The 16,857-nt window shown below is 44.6% G+C and overlaps 2 protein-coding genes across 5 annotated transcripts in view; one reads left to right on the top strand and one right to left on the bottom strand.

Annotated features, from left to right (window-relative positions):
• LOC135290728 (collagen alpha-1(I) chain-like) overlaps nucleotides 1-9,969 on the bottom strand; it is a 19,080-nt gene extending 9,111 nt beyond the window's left edge. Inside the window, exons 1-4 of the mRNA XM_064404669.1 lie at nucleotides 9,926-9,969; nucleotides 7,719-7,908; nucleotides 6,634-7,176; nucleotides 4,636-6,569 (exon numbers count right to left, since the gene is read on the bottom strand). Coding sequence (XP_064260739.1) covers nucleotides 5,634-6,569; nucleotides 6,634-7,176; nucleotides 7,719-7,908; nucleotides 9,926-9,969 — 1,713 coding nt within the window. The 3' untranslated portion in view covers nucleotides 4,636-5,633. The remainder of the gene's footprint in view (nucleotides 1-4,635; nucleotides 6,570-6,633; nucleotides 7,177-7,718; nucleotides 7,909-9,925) is intronic.
• Nucleotides 6,345-16,857, top strand: part of ZFX (zinc finger protein X-linked) — a 23,738-nt gene continuing 13,225 nt past the window's right edge. The window contains exons 1-3 of one of the 4 annotated variants that reach the window (XM_064407432.1): nucleotides 6,345-6,478; nucleotides 12,187-12,272; nucleotides 12,709-13,275. In XM_064407432.1, the coding sequence (XP_064263502.1) occupies nucleotides 12,215-12,272; nucleotides 12,709-13,275 (625 nt within the window). In that variant the 5' untranslated portion in view covers nucleotides 6,345-6,478; nucleotides 12,187-12,214. Of the gene's footprint in view, nucleotides 6,479-6,540; nucleotides 6,688-7,104; nucleotides 7,139-9,362; nucleotides 10,860-12,186; nucleotides 12,273-12,708; nucleotides 13,276-16,857 lie in introns of those variants that run through there. The other 3 variants (XM_064407433.1, XM_064407434.1, XM_064407435.1) reach the window with 3 other exon arrangements.

Here is a 16,857-nt window from a genome sequence, read left to right as displayed (position 1 = left end):
GGCCTGGACATGTCTTGACAGAGCAAAACATTTATTTGAAACTATTCTTAGATAGAAAACATCAGTCTACTAAAAAACAGGACTCCAAGAAACTATATTCTTCTAGATACCTCTACCTGCTTCCACTTGTGAAAGGGCAGGGGAGGATTGTAAAAGATGGCCCAATATCAACTTCTTTATGGCCTAAGCCATCAAATTTCACTCACTCCTTTGTGAACCAAAGGACTTGGCAGAAATGCCAGGAAGTGCCATCCAATCTGGAGGTGAAGGCATTAAGGGGAGGAAGACCCATCCCATGCATTGTTTTGCTTGTGGCTGATCAGCACCATTTATCACTTAGGAAGCCAAGTCTTTTTTTTTTTCCTATCTTGTTTAAACTCCAGCTATCCATGTCCCTCTTTAGACTGAAGTGAATTCCTATAACTGGGAAAGTACTATATGATTCATGTCTACTTTTTTTTGTTCTTTTTGGTATTAAACAGCTAAAGACTTTTTAAGCATCCAAATTCTTTTGTAATTATTTGTGGCCTCTCCAGTTGTCGGTCTATTTAAAAACCATGACCCAGCAGATACAAACTCACCCTATTTCTGCTACCTACTCCACTGTGAGCATCCCCAAACAGCACCAGCCCTTTTTGTCTCAAATGTATAGAAGGCTTTTTTTGAGCTGTCTTATGGTTGCATTCCTTTAATATTTTCTATATTTTCTGCTTTCCAGGATTCAGAAATATCCTCTAGGTACATAATTTGCATTCATCAATCCTAGACACTTAATTCTGCACTTGGAGAGATGAGACATAATTTAAGTGGTTCAATTTACAAAGTAATCCAGTCTGTGTGATGTTTCTGCATTATCATCTTTTCCTCATCACCTCTATGTACTTATTCCAGCAACTTCATCACAGGCACAAATAAAAACAGGAATGGCTCTATGATGACTTCTAGACCACGATGGAAGTGTTGGGCCATAACTAAGGTTCCACCTCTTTGAACAATCCAATTGCTAGGTTATTTCTGCAATGTTATGTATTTCTTTACAACTCTCAGTCCATCAGCTTTTAAGCCATATAATGCATGATATTGAAAGTAAGGGAGAGAGTGTATAGTATGAAGCACCTTACCCAAGTCTGCTCCACCTACACAGTTTTGTTGTGCTGAAGCTTGTCACCTACTCAAGTGATGAAGTTCGGTGTGTCTCCAAAGACCATTTTTCCCTGAGCCACACTTACTGGTACTACCTTTTATTCCATATGAAAGAAATCTCGTATTTTTTTCTCCATTACTTTAAAAGAACTGACTTTAACATGACAGCCAACTCAGACAAATGGGCACTGGCTGATATCACCCTTCCTGAAGTGGCTCAAGCCTTTTGAGATTTATTGTTATAAAGAACCAGCTACCTCCTCTGCTGACAAAGGCAGGCAGGAGTGCATTTTAAAGCACATAACTCTACATTTCCCTGTACTTCTATTTCTCAATAGGTATTTCCTACTGATTAGTGACCAGAAACACCTTATGAGGTCTTACAGACCTTTGGTCTGACATCTTCTTCTTTGTTGCACTTAATTTTAGGTCTCTGGGGTTATCTGGACCTGCAGATTAAACTATCAATAGGAAGACTGCTTATCCTTCATACTTCCTGCATTTTAGGACATATTTTTACAAGGATTCCTTTTCAGTGTAACTGTCCTGAACACACTATGTGTGAAAGTCAGCAGCTACTATAGTCATGAATTAGACCTTTATACCACTGCTAGGAGCAATCTTGGTAACCTTACTCCTTCCTTTTTAGTCCAGTGACTGCAGGTAAATATTGCTGCAGTTGCAATATTACTAACAATCAAAACATTATGGAACATTAGATAAATGGGTAGTATTTCCTTTTTTATAGACAAGTTTCAAGTAGAAGCTAGAAGACAGAAAAATTATTCCAGAATTTCCTTGAGAATATATTAACACAGAACTGTTTTGGGAGAAATTAGAACAATCCCCCTTTCACTTTCTTTCCTCCCCAACCTCCATCTCTGTGGTTGCATAGGAAAAACAGTAAAAGATAACTTCAGCAGGCTCATGTTTACTTACAGTGATGTAGCCAGCTCACAATGAACCCTCATCACCAGCTGAGGGGTTTGTCAAGGTCAAAAAATGGTTACTGAAACACGATCAGGTAACTGCATGGTAAAATAACTCTAGTCTATTTCACAGATGAAGAAGCAAACACACGTCCACTGAAAGGCCTTCAAACAAGTCACCAGAAAGCTGACAAAACTCAAGTTACTCTCTTATAACCTGGGGCTTGGCAATAGAGGAGCTACAGCTTGAGAAATATGGGAGTGTTACTCGCCACAATGGTGTTTGCTAAGCATGTTGTCAGTACCTGGAAAAGGATCTAATTAACACACAAGATAAAAAGGAAGGAACTGTGACTGAAAATGGCTTATTACAAATTTGTATAATTTATTGACAAGTAAATTAGCAGTAAGATGGATAAAAACATGAGCCTTACTTACTTGGAGCTGTAACCCATTTTTCATGACTCGACAAAGTAACTCCTTTTAAGATTACCAAGCTGGAACCTGATCACAACATTGTAATAGTCATTGTGATAAATAAATGTCCAAGTATGAAATTAGCAGCATGTATCTCCAGAACTAACTCAATGACTGCTACATTCAAGTATGACTTTAAGAGGACACTGAGCAAAAGCCAGACTTCATTTGATTTTGTGAGGAAAAAGATATAGCACAGCACCTACTTCTGAGTGACACCAAAATAAACTCTAAGGAAAAATACAAAGGAACAGTAGATCACAAGTAAAATTAGAGTTGGACTGCAAGGGCTCTATTCAATGAGAACAAATGAGCTATAAACTTTTATATACAAGCTGTATTCTCTCTTATGTACCAAATCTGACACAACCTAACCACCCAGGAAGGTCAGAAATCCTATTGCTTACGATGTAGTTTTACCCTTTGCTTACTGAATTCCAGAAGGTGCAAGTTACAAAAACATTTCTGCAGGCAAGTTAACCTATGTTGTTCCAAAGTGGTGCCAGCACACCTATGGTATCTGCAGTTTCCAAGTGTGTTCTGCCCTTGGATACCTCTGCTGGCTGTGGGAGCAGAAAGGGCTGTGAGTATCAGCTGCAAACACGGCTTCCTTCCTGGCAGCTGCACCCATGGGAGTTACCCTGCTTCTCATCACACCAGGGTGTCTGCGGCCTATTAGAAACCAGAGTGGTTGGGAAAACACTGAGGTAATGGCTCCATCAAGACAAAAATTACACAAAATCTTCAAAATATGCTGGTATCTTGGCTCCTGAGTGGTGAAGAACAAGGGGGTAAATGTGAAACAGTTATATACAGGCAGGATGAATGGCCAGCCAGTCAAGAAGTTAGCAAGTAAGTTTGCAAAGAAGATTGCAAAACATCCAGCCATTTGCCTTTTAATGGCATTATAGTTTTCTGCAATAACATGACAACTGGCTATGCTGAATCTTTGAGGGCAATGTGCCCTGCATTCTGGATTTCCATTGCCTATGTGAACAAAAAAAGGAATAAAACGTCCTTGGAACCAAAGACCTTAGAGCAAATTGTGCTGCTCACTGGAATTTTCTATGCACTTCACGTTTGTTGGAAAACTGGCTTAGAAATCACAGAATCGTTCAAGCTGGAAGGTGTTTCTGCAGATTGTCTTCCCCAGCCCTCCTGCTCAGAGCAACCTACAGCAGGTTGCTTAAGGCTGTGTCCAGTTGGGTTTTGAGTATCTCCAAATTCAGAGGCTTCACAATCCCTATGGGAAACCTGTTCCACTGTTTCAAAGAAATCTGCAGTCTTAAATTCAAACATAAGGATAAGGAAATAAATTTTCCAATTTTTTACTTATTTATACTAGAGTTACCTTGCTGTTGATTATGAACTAACCATCACCCTTCGCTGTTCTTTCCCTTAGCCTCCTCCATCCTGGCAAAAATATTTACTAAAGACTATTTTACATTAATATCATATGTATGGTCAAGTTCAGAAAACCTTTTGAAGGTCAGTATTTTACGACCCCTTCCTGAAACCCAGGTCTGGGCTGAGTCTACAAAAGTTTTACCATTAATAATGGAAATAAATAAAATAAATTTTCGAAGCATTATTGTTCCCCTTTTGCTCTCAGTATCATGGTGTGTTAGGTTTATGCAGGTAGGTCTTGGTAGCAGGGGTGCTACAGGAGTGGCTCCTGAGAGAAGCTGTTGGAAGCTTCCTCCATGTCCAGCAGAGCCAATGCCAGCTCCAGGATGGACCCACTGCTGGCCAAGGCTGAGCCCATCAGGAATGGTGGGAACACCTCTGAGATAATTTGAGAAGGGGAAAAAAAAAGCTTTTTGTGCAGGTGTAATTGTAGGCAGAGAAAAGCAGGGTGAGAATGTGTGAGAGGAACAACTCTGACACCAAGGTCAGTGGAGAAGGAGGGGCAGGAGGTGCTCCAGGCACCAAAGCCAAGTTCCCCTGCAGCCTGTGGAGGAACAGGCCATGGGAGGCCTGTGCTGGAACAGGCTCCTGGCAGGGACCTGCAGACCCATGGCATGGGGAGCCCACGCTGGAGCAGGCTGTGCCTGAAGGACTGCACCCCACGGGCAGTGTAACCCACCTTGCAGCACTTTGTGCAGAACTGTTGCCTGTGGGATGAACTCATGCTGGAGATGTTAATCCAGAACTGTCTCCTGCAGGAAGGACCCCATGCTGGAGAAGGACTCCTCATCCTGAGCAGTGGGAGGAAAAAAGTGTCATGAATTGATCATAACCCCCATTCCCATCTCCCTTCCCTGCTGGGGAAAAGGAGGTAGAGCTTGGGAAGAAGAAAGAGATGGAGGAAATGTGTTTTTTAAGATTTATTTTACTTCTCATTATCCTGCTCTTATTTTGTTGGAAATAAATTAATATCCCCAATTTGAGTCTGTTTGCCCTTAGGTGTTTCTTGAGTGATCTCCCCTGGTCCTTACCTCAACTCATGAACCTTTGTTGTGTTTTCTCTTCCCTGTCCAGCTGAGAAGGCGAATGACAGATCAGCTTTGGTGGGTGCCTGGCATCCAGCCAGGGTCAGCCCACTACACACGGTTAAACTCTGCAGGATGCATGTTTATCAAATGCTGTACTGAAATAAACTCCAAGCACCGCCCAATTTATATTTTATGCCTGTGTGTTAAGATAGAAAAGACTAGGGCATAAAATTAAAGTGGAGTCAAAGCTGAACCAGAGGCTAATTGGCAAAATAACCACGACACATTCGCTGTTCTCAGCCAGATAAGTCACATTTGCATCATTTGATAAGTGCAACAGCCAATTTCCTTCCAGTTTCCTTAAACGTTAAAAACGCCTCTTGAAGAAACCTCCTTGAGGCCTGGCTCCACAATTATGCAACCAATTTGAAGGTACCTCCTATCCAAGAGAATATCCACGTAATTTCTAATGCCTCAAAAACTTTGGGGTGCATCTTTCATGGATCAACAGCAACTCTCTCCTTAAAAAAAAAAATTTAAAAAAAAATTCTTATTAGCTTTTATAACAAGGATGAGAAAACAACCCTAGACAGGCCTTAGGTTTCAATGCCAAATTACTTCCAATTTTCCATAATCCCCAAAATGCGAATCACCGCCCCCCGGCCCCGGTTCTGCTGTTACGTGAGTGCCAGTGGCCCCCGCGGAGCGCCGTCCGTGTTCTCCGTGGGGACCCGGGGCCCGGCACCGCACCCCGCTGCTTTCCGCTGTCCTTGCTGTCCCGGGCAATTCCCGCCGGCAGCCGCGCCCCGCGCCGGGGTGACCCGAGGCCGCTCGACCCGCGGCCCTCGGCCCGCGTCCACCCCAGAGCGGAGTCCCCGCACCCTAAAAACCGCTCCCCGCCGCGCAGAGCCGGGTCCGAGCCCGCGGCGGGGGCGCGGAGCCTCCGGCCCGCACTCCGGGGCCGGGCCGGGCCGCAGGCCCGGCGGCGCGCGGGGGGGCTCGCCCGGTATGGAGGGGTCGGGCGGGGACGGGGTCCCGGGGCACCGCTGCGCTCCGCGGGCGCACGCCGAGCCCCGGGCGGCGCGGCGCGGCCGAGCCGCGGCGGAGGCGGCGGCAGGAGGAGCCGCGGGACCGAGCGCCGCCGCGCCGCCCCCGCCCCGCCGCCCCGACCGCCGCCTCGCCCGCCCCGCACAGGCCCCCGGCCCGCTCGGCCGCACCGGCCCCCGCGGACGGGCGGGCGGGCGGCCCGAGGCGGCGGTGGCGGCGCGCTCCCTTCCGCCTGCTCCTGGGCTCTCTCGGGCAGTGACGTGACGTGCTGACGGCGGGCCCGGCCCGGGGAGCTTGGCCGCTTCCACTCAGCTCCGAGCTCGGCCCCTCCCTCCCCTCCCGCCCGCCCGCCCGCCCCGCCGCAGCCGCCGCCGCCGCCGCCGCGCTCGGCCCAGTCGCGCTGAGAGAGGCCGCGCCGAGCGAGCGCCGCCGCCCGCCACCCGCACGGTAAGAGCCGCGGGCCGGGCCCTGCCGCCCGCCCGGCCCGGGCCTCCCCCTGCCCGCACAGGCCGCGGCGCAGGCCGCGAGGAGGCCGCAGCTAGGCCGCGCCAGGGCTCCGCCACAGGAGCGGGCCGCGGGCTCTGCGCCGGCGGGTTCCACACGCCCGGCGCGGCCCGGGACGGCGGGGGAGGTGGCGTGAGGAACGCGGAGTGGAGGTGGGTGGCCGCGGGCCCGGGGGGAGGCGAGTGGGGCCGGTGAGGGGCCGCGGGCCCGGCCGGGGGGGGCTCGGAGGTGTCTGGAGGAGGAGACAAAATGGCGGCGCGCGGGGGGGGCGGAGGGCGCCGGCGCCATCTTGAATTAATCGCTCGCACAGCCGGGGCCCCGCGCGGGCCGGGCCGGGCCGGGCGGGGCCGGGGAGCCTCGGGGCTCCGGCAGGGACCGCCCGCAGCCTCCACACCCTCCCCGCCTCCCGCTGCCACACTGTGAGGCGCAGCGCGGCCGGGCGCGCTCCGGCTCGCCGCGGCTCCCTGCGCGGCCGCGCCGGGGCTGCCGGCCGGGCGCTCTCCTGCCCCGCCATCTCCTTCCTCTCCGCCTGCCGGGGATTCGGGCGGCGCGGGCTCGGCAGCGCCGGGAGCTCTCCCGCAGCCGCCTTCGCCCACTCGCCCCGTAAGCAGCCCCCTAATCCCCTTGGGGCCCCCTTGGTGCTGGTTCAAAGGTGCGCCTGGGATCGGTTATTTCCCTAATTCAGGTTTCGTTAAGAATTAGCTTATTCCCTTCGGAATTACTGTCGTCTGGCGCACAACATTCCAGTGAAATCTGGACAAAACCCTTTTCTTTAACCGGTTTCTGCAAATACCCCACCACTGAACTACAACAAAGAGGGGAATGACTTGAAGGATTTTTTTTTTTTTTTACGGAACCGCAATGAGAACAGCAGCACCGATTCCCCCTGCCAAAACTGAGGGAGATGCGTCAAGAAATTAGCAGCGGAACGATCACATTGTTACAATGTCGTTTTTACACCTCGTTTTTATTCTTCCGTTCCTCCACCTAGTGATCATCACGGGGGTTATTTTCAAGGCAGGAATGAAATCCTATAGGGAGCGTGGGGTGGGTTTTTTTTGCCTTTCGCGTGTGTGCGAGCGAGAGCAGAGTGTGTGTGTGTGTGCCTTGCCACAAGTGGGTCACGTCAGGCGAGCTGTGACACTGCAGCAGCGGCGGCGGGGACCGAGCCCGGGGCTCTGACCCGCGTGGGACATGCCAGGCGTGCCGCAGCTCGGAATGGGCCCAGCAGGGCACCACGGGAGCGGGGCTGTGCCTGGGCACGGAGGCATCCCGGCGTGGGCAGGCGCCAGCACTTGCACGTGGGGAATTCTGCTGCTTTGTGGCTTGGTTTGTAAGAGTTTTGCTGCTTGGGTCTTTGGTTTATGGCCTTACTAAAAATCAGGAGTGGGCCTTACTAAAAATTAGGGAAATAGCTGTGCTATGTATCTCTTTTTCACAAGGATGGCTTTTCTGAAGTTTCCCTTTTTTCTCCTTTTCCCCCTTATTTTTTTCTTTTTTTTTTTTTGTGAGAGCAGAGAAACAGTTTCTGCAGAATGTTTTAACTTCTTTTAAGGAGTTCTATTTTTAAAGTTGCTCCTTTTTTAAAACATGACAGCTTGTCCATTTCATTTTATTTCATCTTGATTACCTTGGTAGGTCTATTGAGTCAAGAATCTGTAATGTGACAGTGCACTGTCTGCATTGCTTTTCTTGACTGATTCCGCTCATGATCATTTTTATTTTGGAAGATTATTTCTAATATAGTAATACCATTTCTTCCATTAAGATGTAATTTTCCATCTGTCCTTCCACTTGAAAATGTTACCTGGACTTCCATAAAGCTAAAACCAGCCAAGTCTCTGAGTAAATAGATAAAAATCAGTTTGTAAAAACTAACTGTATGGACAGAATTAAGTATATTACAGAATTGTATTAGTTCTTGGTCTATGTGAAGCTGGCATGGACCCAAGCCAAGTAAAATGTGTAGATGTTTAGTTCTTTTCAGAGGTTATAAAACCTGATTTTGGATACCTCAGATTTTTTTTTTGTCCCAGTGCTAGAAGGGTGTGAGCAAAGAGACACACAGTTGAGAAGGATTAAGTGTAGGGACATGGCTGGGCACCAGCTTTTCTTTGAGAATTTGGGTTCCCAAGATGGAACCGAAAAATTTATTCTGTTGGCTTTGATGCCAGAACCAGGTCTTGAGGTAAATGTCAGCTGGAATGTTTTGGAAGGACTGAGAGGAATTTCTGTCCTTCTTGAGATCTTGCAGAAAAGTGAACAGCTGGAATTGCTTCCTAGCCTTTATGGTAGCACAGAGCTTGGGGTGCTTGCCAGGGGGCTGAAGGTGTTCTCTGTGGTGCTTGCAAGAAGCAGCTCTGGTGTTTCTGGTGCCACGGAGCTGCTGTTGCAGGTACAGAGCCCTGTGGGGCTCCTGCCTTTGTGTGGCTGCGTCTGTGCCCCTGTGCTCACCCTCTGCTCGGAAGAGCAAGCAGGAAGAAGCAGTGTTTTCCCATCTCCTGGTTAGAATGCTCAAGCCCTGAAGTGTTTTCAGGAATCTTTTTGTATTTTTTTGCCTCAGCCATGGACAAGTTACTTTATGCCTTTTTGGATTGCAGATTCTGATTTGGACACTTTTATTATTTCGGTTCAGTTAATTCCTGTTTTAAGTGCCTGCATCCTCTTTCGGTTGTCTTCTTGCAGCAAATTTCTGTGGATGTGAGGCCTGTGCCCTTGTGGAGCACTTCCAAACTCTTTATGGTCCTGCACAGGGGTAAGAGGTGGCTGGGTCTGTATGCTGAAGCACATTTTGAGAAACATTATTTAGTAAGAGAAGAAAAAAAAAAAAAAGAGAAAAAAGAGAAAGCATTGAAATTTCTTTCTACTCTGGAACAAGCACCAAAGCAAATGTTGGTTGCCTTTTTAAGACTCCGACTTGAAAGGCCATGTGCCAGGAAGTGTCTTTGATTTGCTGGAGCCTGAGCCTTTGTTATGAGCACATTTTGCCAGTGTAGGTGAGAAGACCTGACCAGTGCAGAAGAGGGCAGAATTATGTGGCACTGCTGTGAAACTGCAATTCCTGAACACCACAGGGACTTTTTGGGTTTGGAATCTGTTGCCTGGAATCCAGAAAACGAGAAAACCAGGGAAGAGATGGTGTCAGCAGGCACTTAGAGGAAGCTGGAAAGTAGTGATGGAGTCCTCTGCATGTCAGGGGTGAAGAGGATAGACAGAAGGACAGTGAAAGACTGCCTCACTTAGTGAAGTGAGGGGTTTGGGGAGCAGATAGGATAGGGAAAGTACAGGCATGAATCATGAGGAGTAGGAGTTTGTGGGGGAGCGGTCAGGCGGGTGGTGAAAGCAGGAAGCAGAGGAAATGAGTGCCAGTTCTTCAGGTGGTGAACTGACGCTTGGGGCCGGTCAGGTCGCAGCAGATGGCAGCTGATGTCCATGGTAATGCAGCCTCAAAAGCACAGGCACAAAGGGCACCTGAACTTCTCCCAGAGATCCAGACAGAGCTCCATCTTATGTATGTGTAATCTGAGGAGAGAGGCAGTTTTATTTCTGCCAGCCCTTAGTACCCTTTTGTCTCCTACCATAAAAAACCCGTCCTCATTGCCCATGAAATCTTTGCTACAAATTGATGAGTAGCAGAGGTTTGTGTGAATGATGGGAGGGTACTGTAGTTAGAAGATGGAGGGATGAAATGAGCAGGGGATGTAATGAACATAATATTGGTGCAGGCACACCAAAAGTTGGAAAAGAGGCAACAGAAGAGAAGAAAGTACACAGGCAACACAGAAAATATGACAAGATGAATAGGAAGGACATTGGTAGTAGACTGGGTGGGTGTTCACCAAATAGATGGGAGGAAAGCAATTTGGGTATGAGTAATTCTTGCTAGAATTACTGTATGGGATTTCGTTACTCTGTTCTTGTTTCTGTGGCATGGCAGAAGTTGATTGCTATCAATCAAGGTATTTCTTGTGTCTGAGGCTGAGAAACACTTTTCTTCTGCTCTTGGTTCTCAAAAAAAGCATTGGGTGAAGAGCTGTCCTCGTCATAGTGGGCACTTTGGGTGGAAGTGCTTGACAGAATAACTGGGAGGCAGCTTGTGTCCAGCTGGATACCACAATGACTTGTTAGCTCAGCTGTCTTTAAAATATGGAGGCCTTCCAGCTGAGCATCACACAACTACAGAACACCTTGGAAAATTATTAGTGTTCCACTGTTTTTGTTCCAGTTCTGTGTCTGGCTATATTTCTCCCTCAGCTTCTGTAAAAGAGAAGGCCCAAGTGACTGCACTGGAGGCTGGACAGTACCCCAAAGGAGAGTTCCAGAGGTGAAGAATTGAGGAAATTTGAGCTAAGAAGTGGGGCAAGTTTAGAAAATACTTGTTTTAGTTTATGGGTTTAGATTTGCATTTTGGACTAGTTAATTTTTTCTTTTGCATAGCAGTTTCTCTGATAAAGCCTTAATGAATGTAAATGTTAGTTGATGTAATTTGGAAAGGTTATGATTCTTATGGAAACCTTGGGTAGAATCTTGATGTTTTGTCTGCCTTTTGTGAAAGTGTCATAGAAATGGGGAGCTTTCTGCCTGTGATTTTGAGAAAGTTTGGAGGAAGAAAAATAACATCTTCCACTTTTACAGAAATACAAGCAGAAACATGAAGCAACATTCTGTTGCCTCTTTCTCCTTCTGTACATAGGAAAGTAGTTGGACTTCAGTGCAAAGGAGTAGCACAAGTTTATGTTAGACTGCATTTTACCTAACTAGGTTTGCCTGATCCTAACTGTAATGCACATATCTAAGCAGCAAAATTTAGGTGGCAGTTTTACATTTTTGCAAGTATTTTAACTTTGAGGTCTTGTTTGGTTCTTTCATTAAGAAGACTGAAATCCTAAGTCAATATGCATTGAAATGTTGACATGCTGTTCAAAAATTTTGGTAGAACATGACATGTGGTAATTTTTGAGAACTAACTTGTGATACTTATGGTACTTTGTCTTAGGGCAAGAGTTTTGAAAATATTTGCAGATCTAGGTTTGAAAACATTGGGTGTTATGCTCTGGAAGCAGTTTACATTGATGATTTCAGTTCCTGTAGTGACATAAGAGTGGACTCTTCTTGACTGTCCAAGAATGACCATGAGGACATCAGAACTGGTGTGCATTTCAGATAATGAGCTCCCTGTGTTTAACTTATCATATTGAGCCTTAATGATTTCACAGTTCTGTATTCCTCCCCATCCAGTAAGGACTTGAGTTCCTTGAGTAGGAATATATTGGATTAAGGTTCTCACAGGAATATGTCTAGGCTTTGTCTTAATTTCTTTCTTTTTTTTTTTAATTAAGATTACATAGAAATCATATTTTCACATTCCTTTATGAGCTGCCTCTGTGTTGGGGAAGCCATGGGGTTTTGAGAAATGGACCCAAAGTGTTTGACCTCACACTAGTTCAAACAGTGGGTGTTTGGTCATCCCACAGTATTATTGCTAGAATCCCAGACTGAGGGACCCGAGTAAAATCCAATTCATCTTAAAGTCATGAGGTGCTGTGTGTTAACTTTCATGCACCCAAAATGTCAACTTTTCAGTGCACAGACAGAGGCAACCTTTTTCACCTAATCCAAGTGAAATAACCTTTCCTCTTTATCTTCTACAGACACTGTGACTGATGAGAGTTCAAGGCCATGGATGAAGATGGGCTTGAATTGCAGCCACATGAGCCAAATGCATTTTTTGATCCAGGTTTGTAAGGAGATAATACATAGATAAGATTGATGCAATTGACTAATGTTTATTCTGCCTTTGCTGAGAAGTGCTGTGCTGCATCAATGCTTTTGTGTAGAGTAGTTGCTTTTGAGTTTGGGTTGTTTTTATTGCTCACAGCAATATGAATGAGCTACTGTTCTTTCAGTCAAGTAATAGTTGTTTGGGTGTTGGGGAGAGTCTAAAAACTGCAAATCTTTTTCAGAAGAGAAAATCTTGTTCATCTTAATTATGTTAGCATCTACTGAAGACTTCCTTTATCTGTCTATCTTAATAGTTCATATGCTGTTATGCTTGTTTTACTAAAGTGCAGCATAGTGTGAAAGTTGAAGTGAAACAGAAATAACCTCAATTATTAACTACCTCATATGAGACAGTTTTACACTTCAAGTGCTATTTTAATTGTGTTTTTCAGGAGCTGATGCAGCACACATGGATGGAGATCAGATTGTTGTGGAAGTACAGGAAACAGTATTTGTTTCAGATGTGGTCGACTCAGATATAACTGTGCATAATTTTGTTCCTGATGATCCAGACTCTGTAGTAATCCAGGATGTCATTGAGGATGTTGTTATCGAGGATGTTCAGTGCCCAGATATCATGGACGAGCCAGACGTGTCTGAAACAGTCATTATTCCTGAGCAAGTGCTGGACACAGACGTAGCTGAAGAGGTTTCTTTGGCTCATTGCACTGTCCCGGATGATGTTTTAGCTTCTGACATAACAGCAGAGACAATGTCTATACCAGAACATGTACTGACAACTGAGTCAATGCATGTACCTGAAGTTGGACACGTAGAACATGTAGTTCATGATAACGTTGAAGAAGCAGATATTGTCACTGATACTCTGGGAACAGATGTTGTTTCTGAGGAAGTCTTGGTGGCAGACTGTGCATCAGAGGCAGTGATTGATGCCAATGGAATCCCTGTGGAACATCAAGATGAGAAGGGCAACTGTGATGATTACCTTATGATTTCCTGTAAGTGTTTGGGTAAAGCTATCAAAGTTCTTATGATATGGGCTTGAAATATCTTAGGGAGGGCTTAAGACAATACCCAAAGCAGAGTTTCTGTATTTTTTACTGAAATGTAGATCTCACACAGAGGGATTTTTAGGAGTATGTTCCAGATAAAAGTTCTGGTGAAACCAGATATGGCAAATGCATATCTGATTATAATTTATTTCTGTAACAATCTATAGTATATGAACAAAAGAGTAAGGATTCCAGTAAACCAAATGCCATATACTTAATAAGAATTGAAAGAAAATTAATGTGACAGTGTTTAAAAATGCTTATATGTGCGGGTTACCATGATGACTATCAAGACATTAAGGAAACAAAAATATTTTATGCAAAAGAAAGAGTAAAAAACAGTGGTTTCTGAAAATCCAATCCTTGTCTTGTTTTTTTGCTAAGCCCTTACCTCTATCCATTTATTGTGGATACAGACAGCAATATGGTTTTCTTTGCTGTTAGGATGTGATTTCTTCTCTTGATTAAGCAAAGGACAGAGGTATGCAGCTAATGAAAAGAGTAGCTATTGCTGCTCGTAGCTGGGAATATCTTAATCTCTCTTAGGAGCAGTGGCACAATCCATTTGAATTGTATTTCAAAAGGCTTAAATCGAGGGTGGAGAAAAATGGAGCATATCTTCAATCCTTTTTCTGCTGAGGATATCCATTTGTGTGAACTAGAGTTTAGTATGTTACTTGTTATAGTGATCACTCAGTGCAGCAGCTGGGAACATCACAGTGTCATGCTGAACATTTTTTTTATGGTAGAAATAGAAAAGCCTTGTTAGTTTGGTTTGGTTTGTTTAATTGCCATTTCAGGCACTTCAGGTTTGTGTGGTGTTAAATGATTCTGTTTAAGAGGTGTACTTCGTGCTTTGCTTCAGTTACCTTTTTTCTTTTTTTTTTTTTTCCTTTTTTCCCCTTCTTTGCTTTTGGACATACTTTTGAAATGTATAATAACTTGTTTTAATTTTGTATTCTGTACTTACGAATTTTAATGTTGCTTCTCCTTACCTAGGATCACTGCATTTCTTAATTTATCATCTCTTGAGTTCCTTGAGTAACCTTGTTGCAGCCATGTTTTGAGTTTATATGAGGTACAGTTAATTCTCTATTATCTGGGAAAACAATGAAATGGGATAATGCAAAATATGGATCACACAAAATACTGTAAATTAAACTGCAGGATTGTACGGAGGTGAAATAGGTCAGGGGATCTGTTCTGAAATTGTATTGGCCCAGACTGATAAATGCAGTCTGGTGTGGTACAGATAAAACTTTCTGATTCTGGACCCAAGTTAAATCTGATGAAAGCAGCTCAAATGCTTCTGAACCTGCTGCATAGTGAGACAGCAGAGTGGATAATCTGCCTGTGGATAATTGAGGCCTGATTCTGGTGGTGATCCTTCCCTCTTCCATATCCTTGGCTGTAGCTCTTCAAGGCACTGTTGGCCCTGTCTCTGCTCACCTCCTGTGCAGGTTTTCCTCCTTCAGAGCAGGACCTCTGGGGCTGGTGCCATGGAGCACTTTGCAAACCATGCCTGTGTAGATGCACAGAGAGGGGTGGGTGGATGTGTATCCTGTTCATCACTGGCAGTGGCTGAGCAAGGACAGAATGTCTTGGCAGAGGCCATTTTGGATGGTCCATACCTGGCTGGGAAGGCTTCTTAGATGCACCAGCTGTTAACAGGTGGTGACTGGCAGGAGGCACAGAAATTCAGTTGTTCCCTTGTGCTGGGGTATTCCCCATCCTCAGTCACGTACTGCTGCAGTTTCATACTTTATTTATTATTAAATGTCTCTTGCAATGTACTTTGTTTAGATTCAGAACCTTAAATAAGCCAGCATTTAAAATAATCGTTGTGCTACAAAATATGCGTTCTATTTGTGTTTAATGTTCTACAGTTCATTTTAAAGGGAAGTCCCTGCTACCACCTACTGTGTTTAAAGCCTGCTTAACAAGTTCTTCTGGTTGTGAAGGCAGTCTAGTGCTTTTCCAGCAAGTAAAGGCTGTCTTGCCAAACAGTCTCTTTGTTGTATGAAAAATATTATTTGAATTTTTTTTTTTTTTGCGTCAGCAGTGTATGTGTTCATTGATCTGATGCCTGTCTCAGTTCTTCAGTTGAACTTAGTTTTCAAAAGCTAGTAACATCAGCCAATCCAGTTTTGAGGTTTTCATCCTAACTTGTAAATTTGTGTTTGATCCCTGAACTGCAGGGGCAGATGTTGGAATGTAATCTTGTCTGCCATGATAGTAGTCAAACGTTTCTGCTTCCCAGATCTGTGAGCTAGACTGTGTTCTTCAGAATGCCTTTGCCTGTCTTCTTTTAGATAGGCACTTGAAAAGCAGGAGACACTTTGTGTTCTTTCTGTTGTAGGTTTCTCCATCTGTTTTCTTCAGTGGAAGCTATTGGCAAAATCTTTTTTCTTTTTCCTGTTTTGTGGCTCTCTATAAGCATTTCCATTTTTGTTTCTAATGAGCTGAGTATACATATATTTTCTTAAGGTATTTTCTTAGCTTTATCCTGAAAACAAGTGATTTGAAATGACTAATCTGTGTGTACATTTTTTTAATGTTGTGTTTCTACCTTCTTTGTTGGTTTCAGAGTGGTTTGTGTTTTCAAAGAGTACAGTTCCTGTGGATTTCATTCTGTGACTTTGCTTCAATGAGCTCAGTATTTTAATACTTCTTTTCCCAGTTAGATTTCATTTAGCTTTGGCATTAATATGCCTTTGCTGTCTTCATTTTCAAGGCAATGCTTCTTGGCAGAGCTTTGTATCACCAGTTACTTTTTGATGTACTTATTTTTTTCTTGGATACTTTGTCTTTGCCCTCAAGATTCATTTTTGTCCCATGGTAGATTCAGGGCACTTAAAGCAGAGCAGAATCAGATACTCATTCAACTAAGAATGCAAATCTACTAGTTAGTGGCTTGAAAAAGATGAAAGGAGGTTTGATAATTTTTTTTCCTCTTGCATATTCCATAACAAGCCAGTTCATGAGTTGGGTCAGGAAAGTATAAATTGTGCTGTGACTCACACTGGTATTAATTACTTGGTAGCTTGGAAAACCATTTCTCTGTAAGTGAAACAGTAGTGGTGAGATTAACTGGTGTTTGTCAAAACAAAACAAACATCCTACATTTACTAACCCAGGAAAGCAGTGCCCTGCACCTGGCAATGACATGGAAGTGGAATTTTTTTTTGTCTGATTTCATTCTGTTTGGCAGTGGTAGACACATCCTCTGGCATTAACTGATTCTGTAAGATGAAAGGTTGTATTCTGATATACTCTTACTGCAGTAAAAATAGCGAGGGACAAAAGTTTGACAAGAGGAGTCTGGAAAGAGTGAAGGACAGCCTCACAGGGCTTAAACTGCAGCTTTAAGAATTTAAATATTTGCAGATATGGGAGCTGTGTTATAGCCATCCATCCATCCATCCATCCATCCATCCATCCATCCATCCATCCATCCATCCAATCCCCTTGCTTTTCTCTGAGTTAGACATGTCTCTTGTTTGTTTTATCTGAATCAACACTTTTCAT

This window comes from Passer domesticus, chromosome 2 (genome assembly GCF_036417665.1).
Source record: "Passer domesticus isolate bPasDom1 chromosome 2, bPasDom1.hap1, whole genome shotgun sequence".
Classification (NCBI taxonomy): domain Eukaryota; kingdom Metazoa; phylum Chordata; class Aves; order Passeriformes; family Passeridae; genus Passer; species Passer domesticus.
The sequence above is the reverse complement of the archived record's forward strand: the minus strand, read 5'-3'. Positions and strand labels throughout refer to the sequence as shown.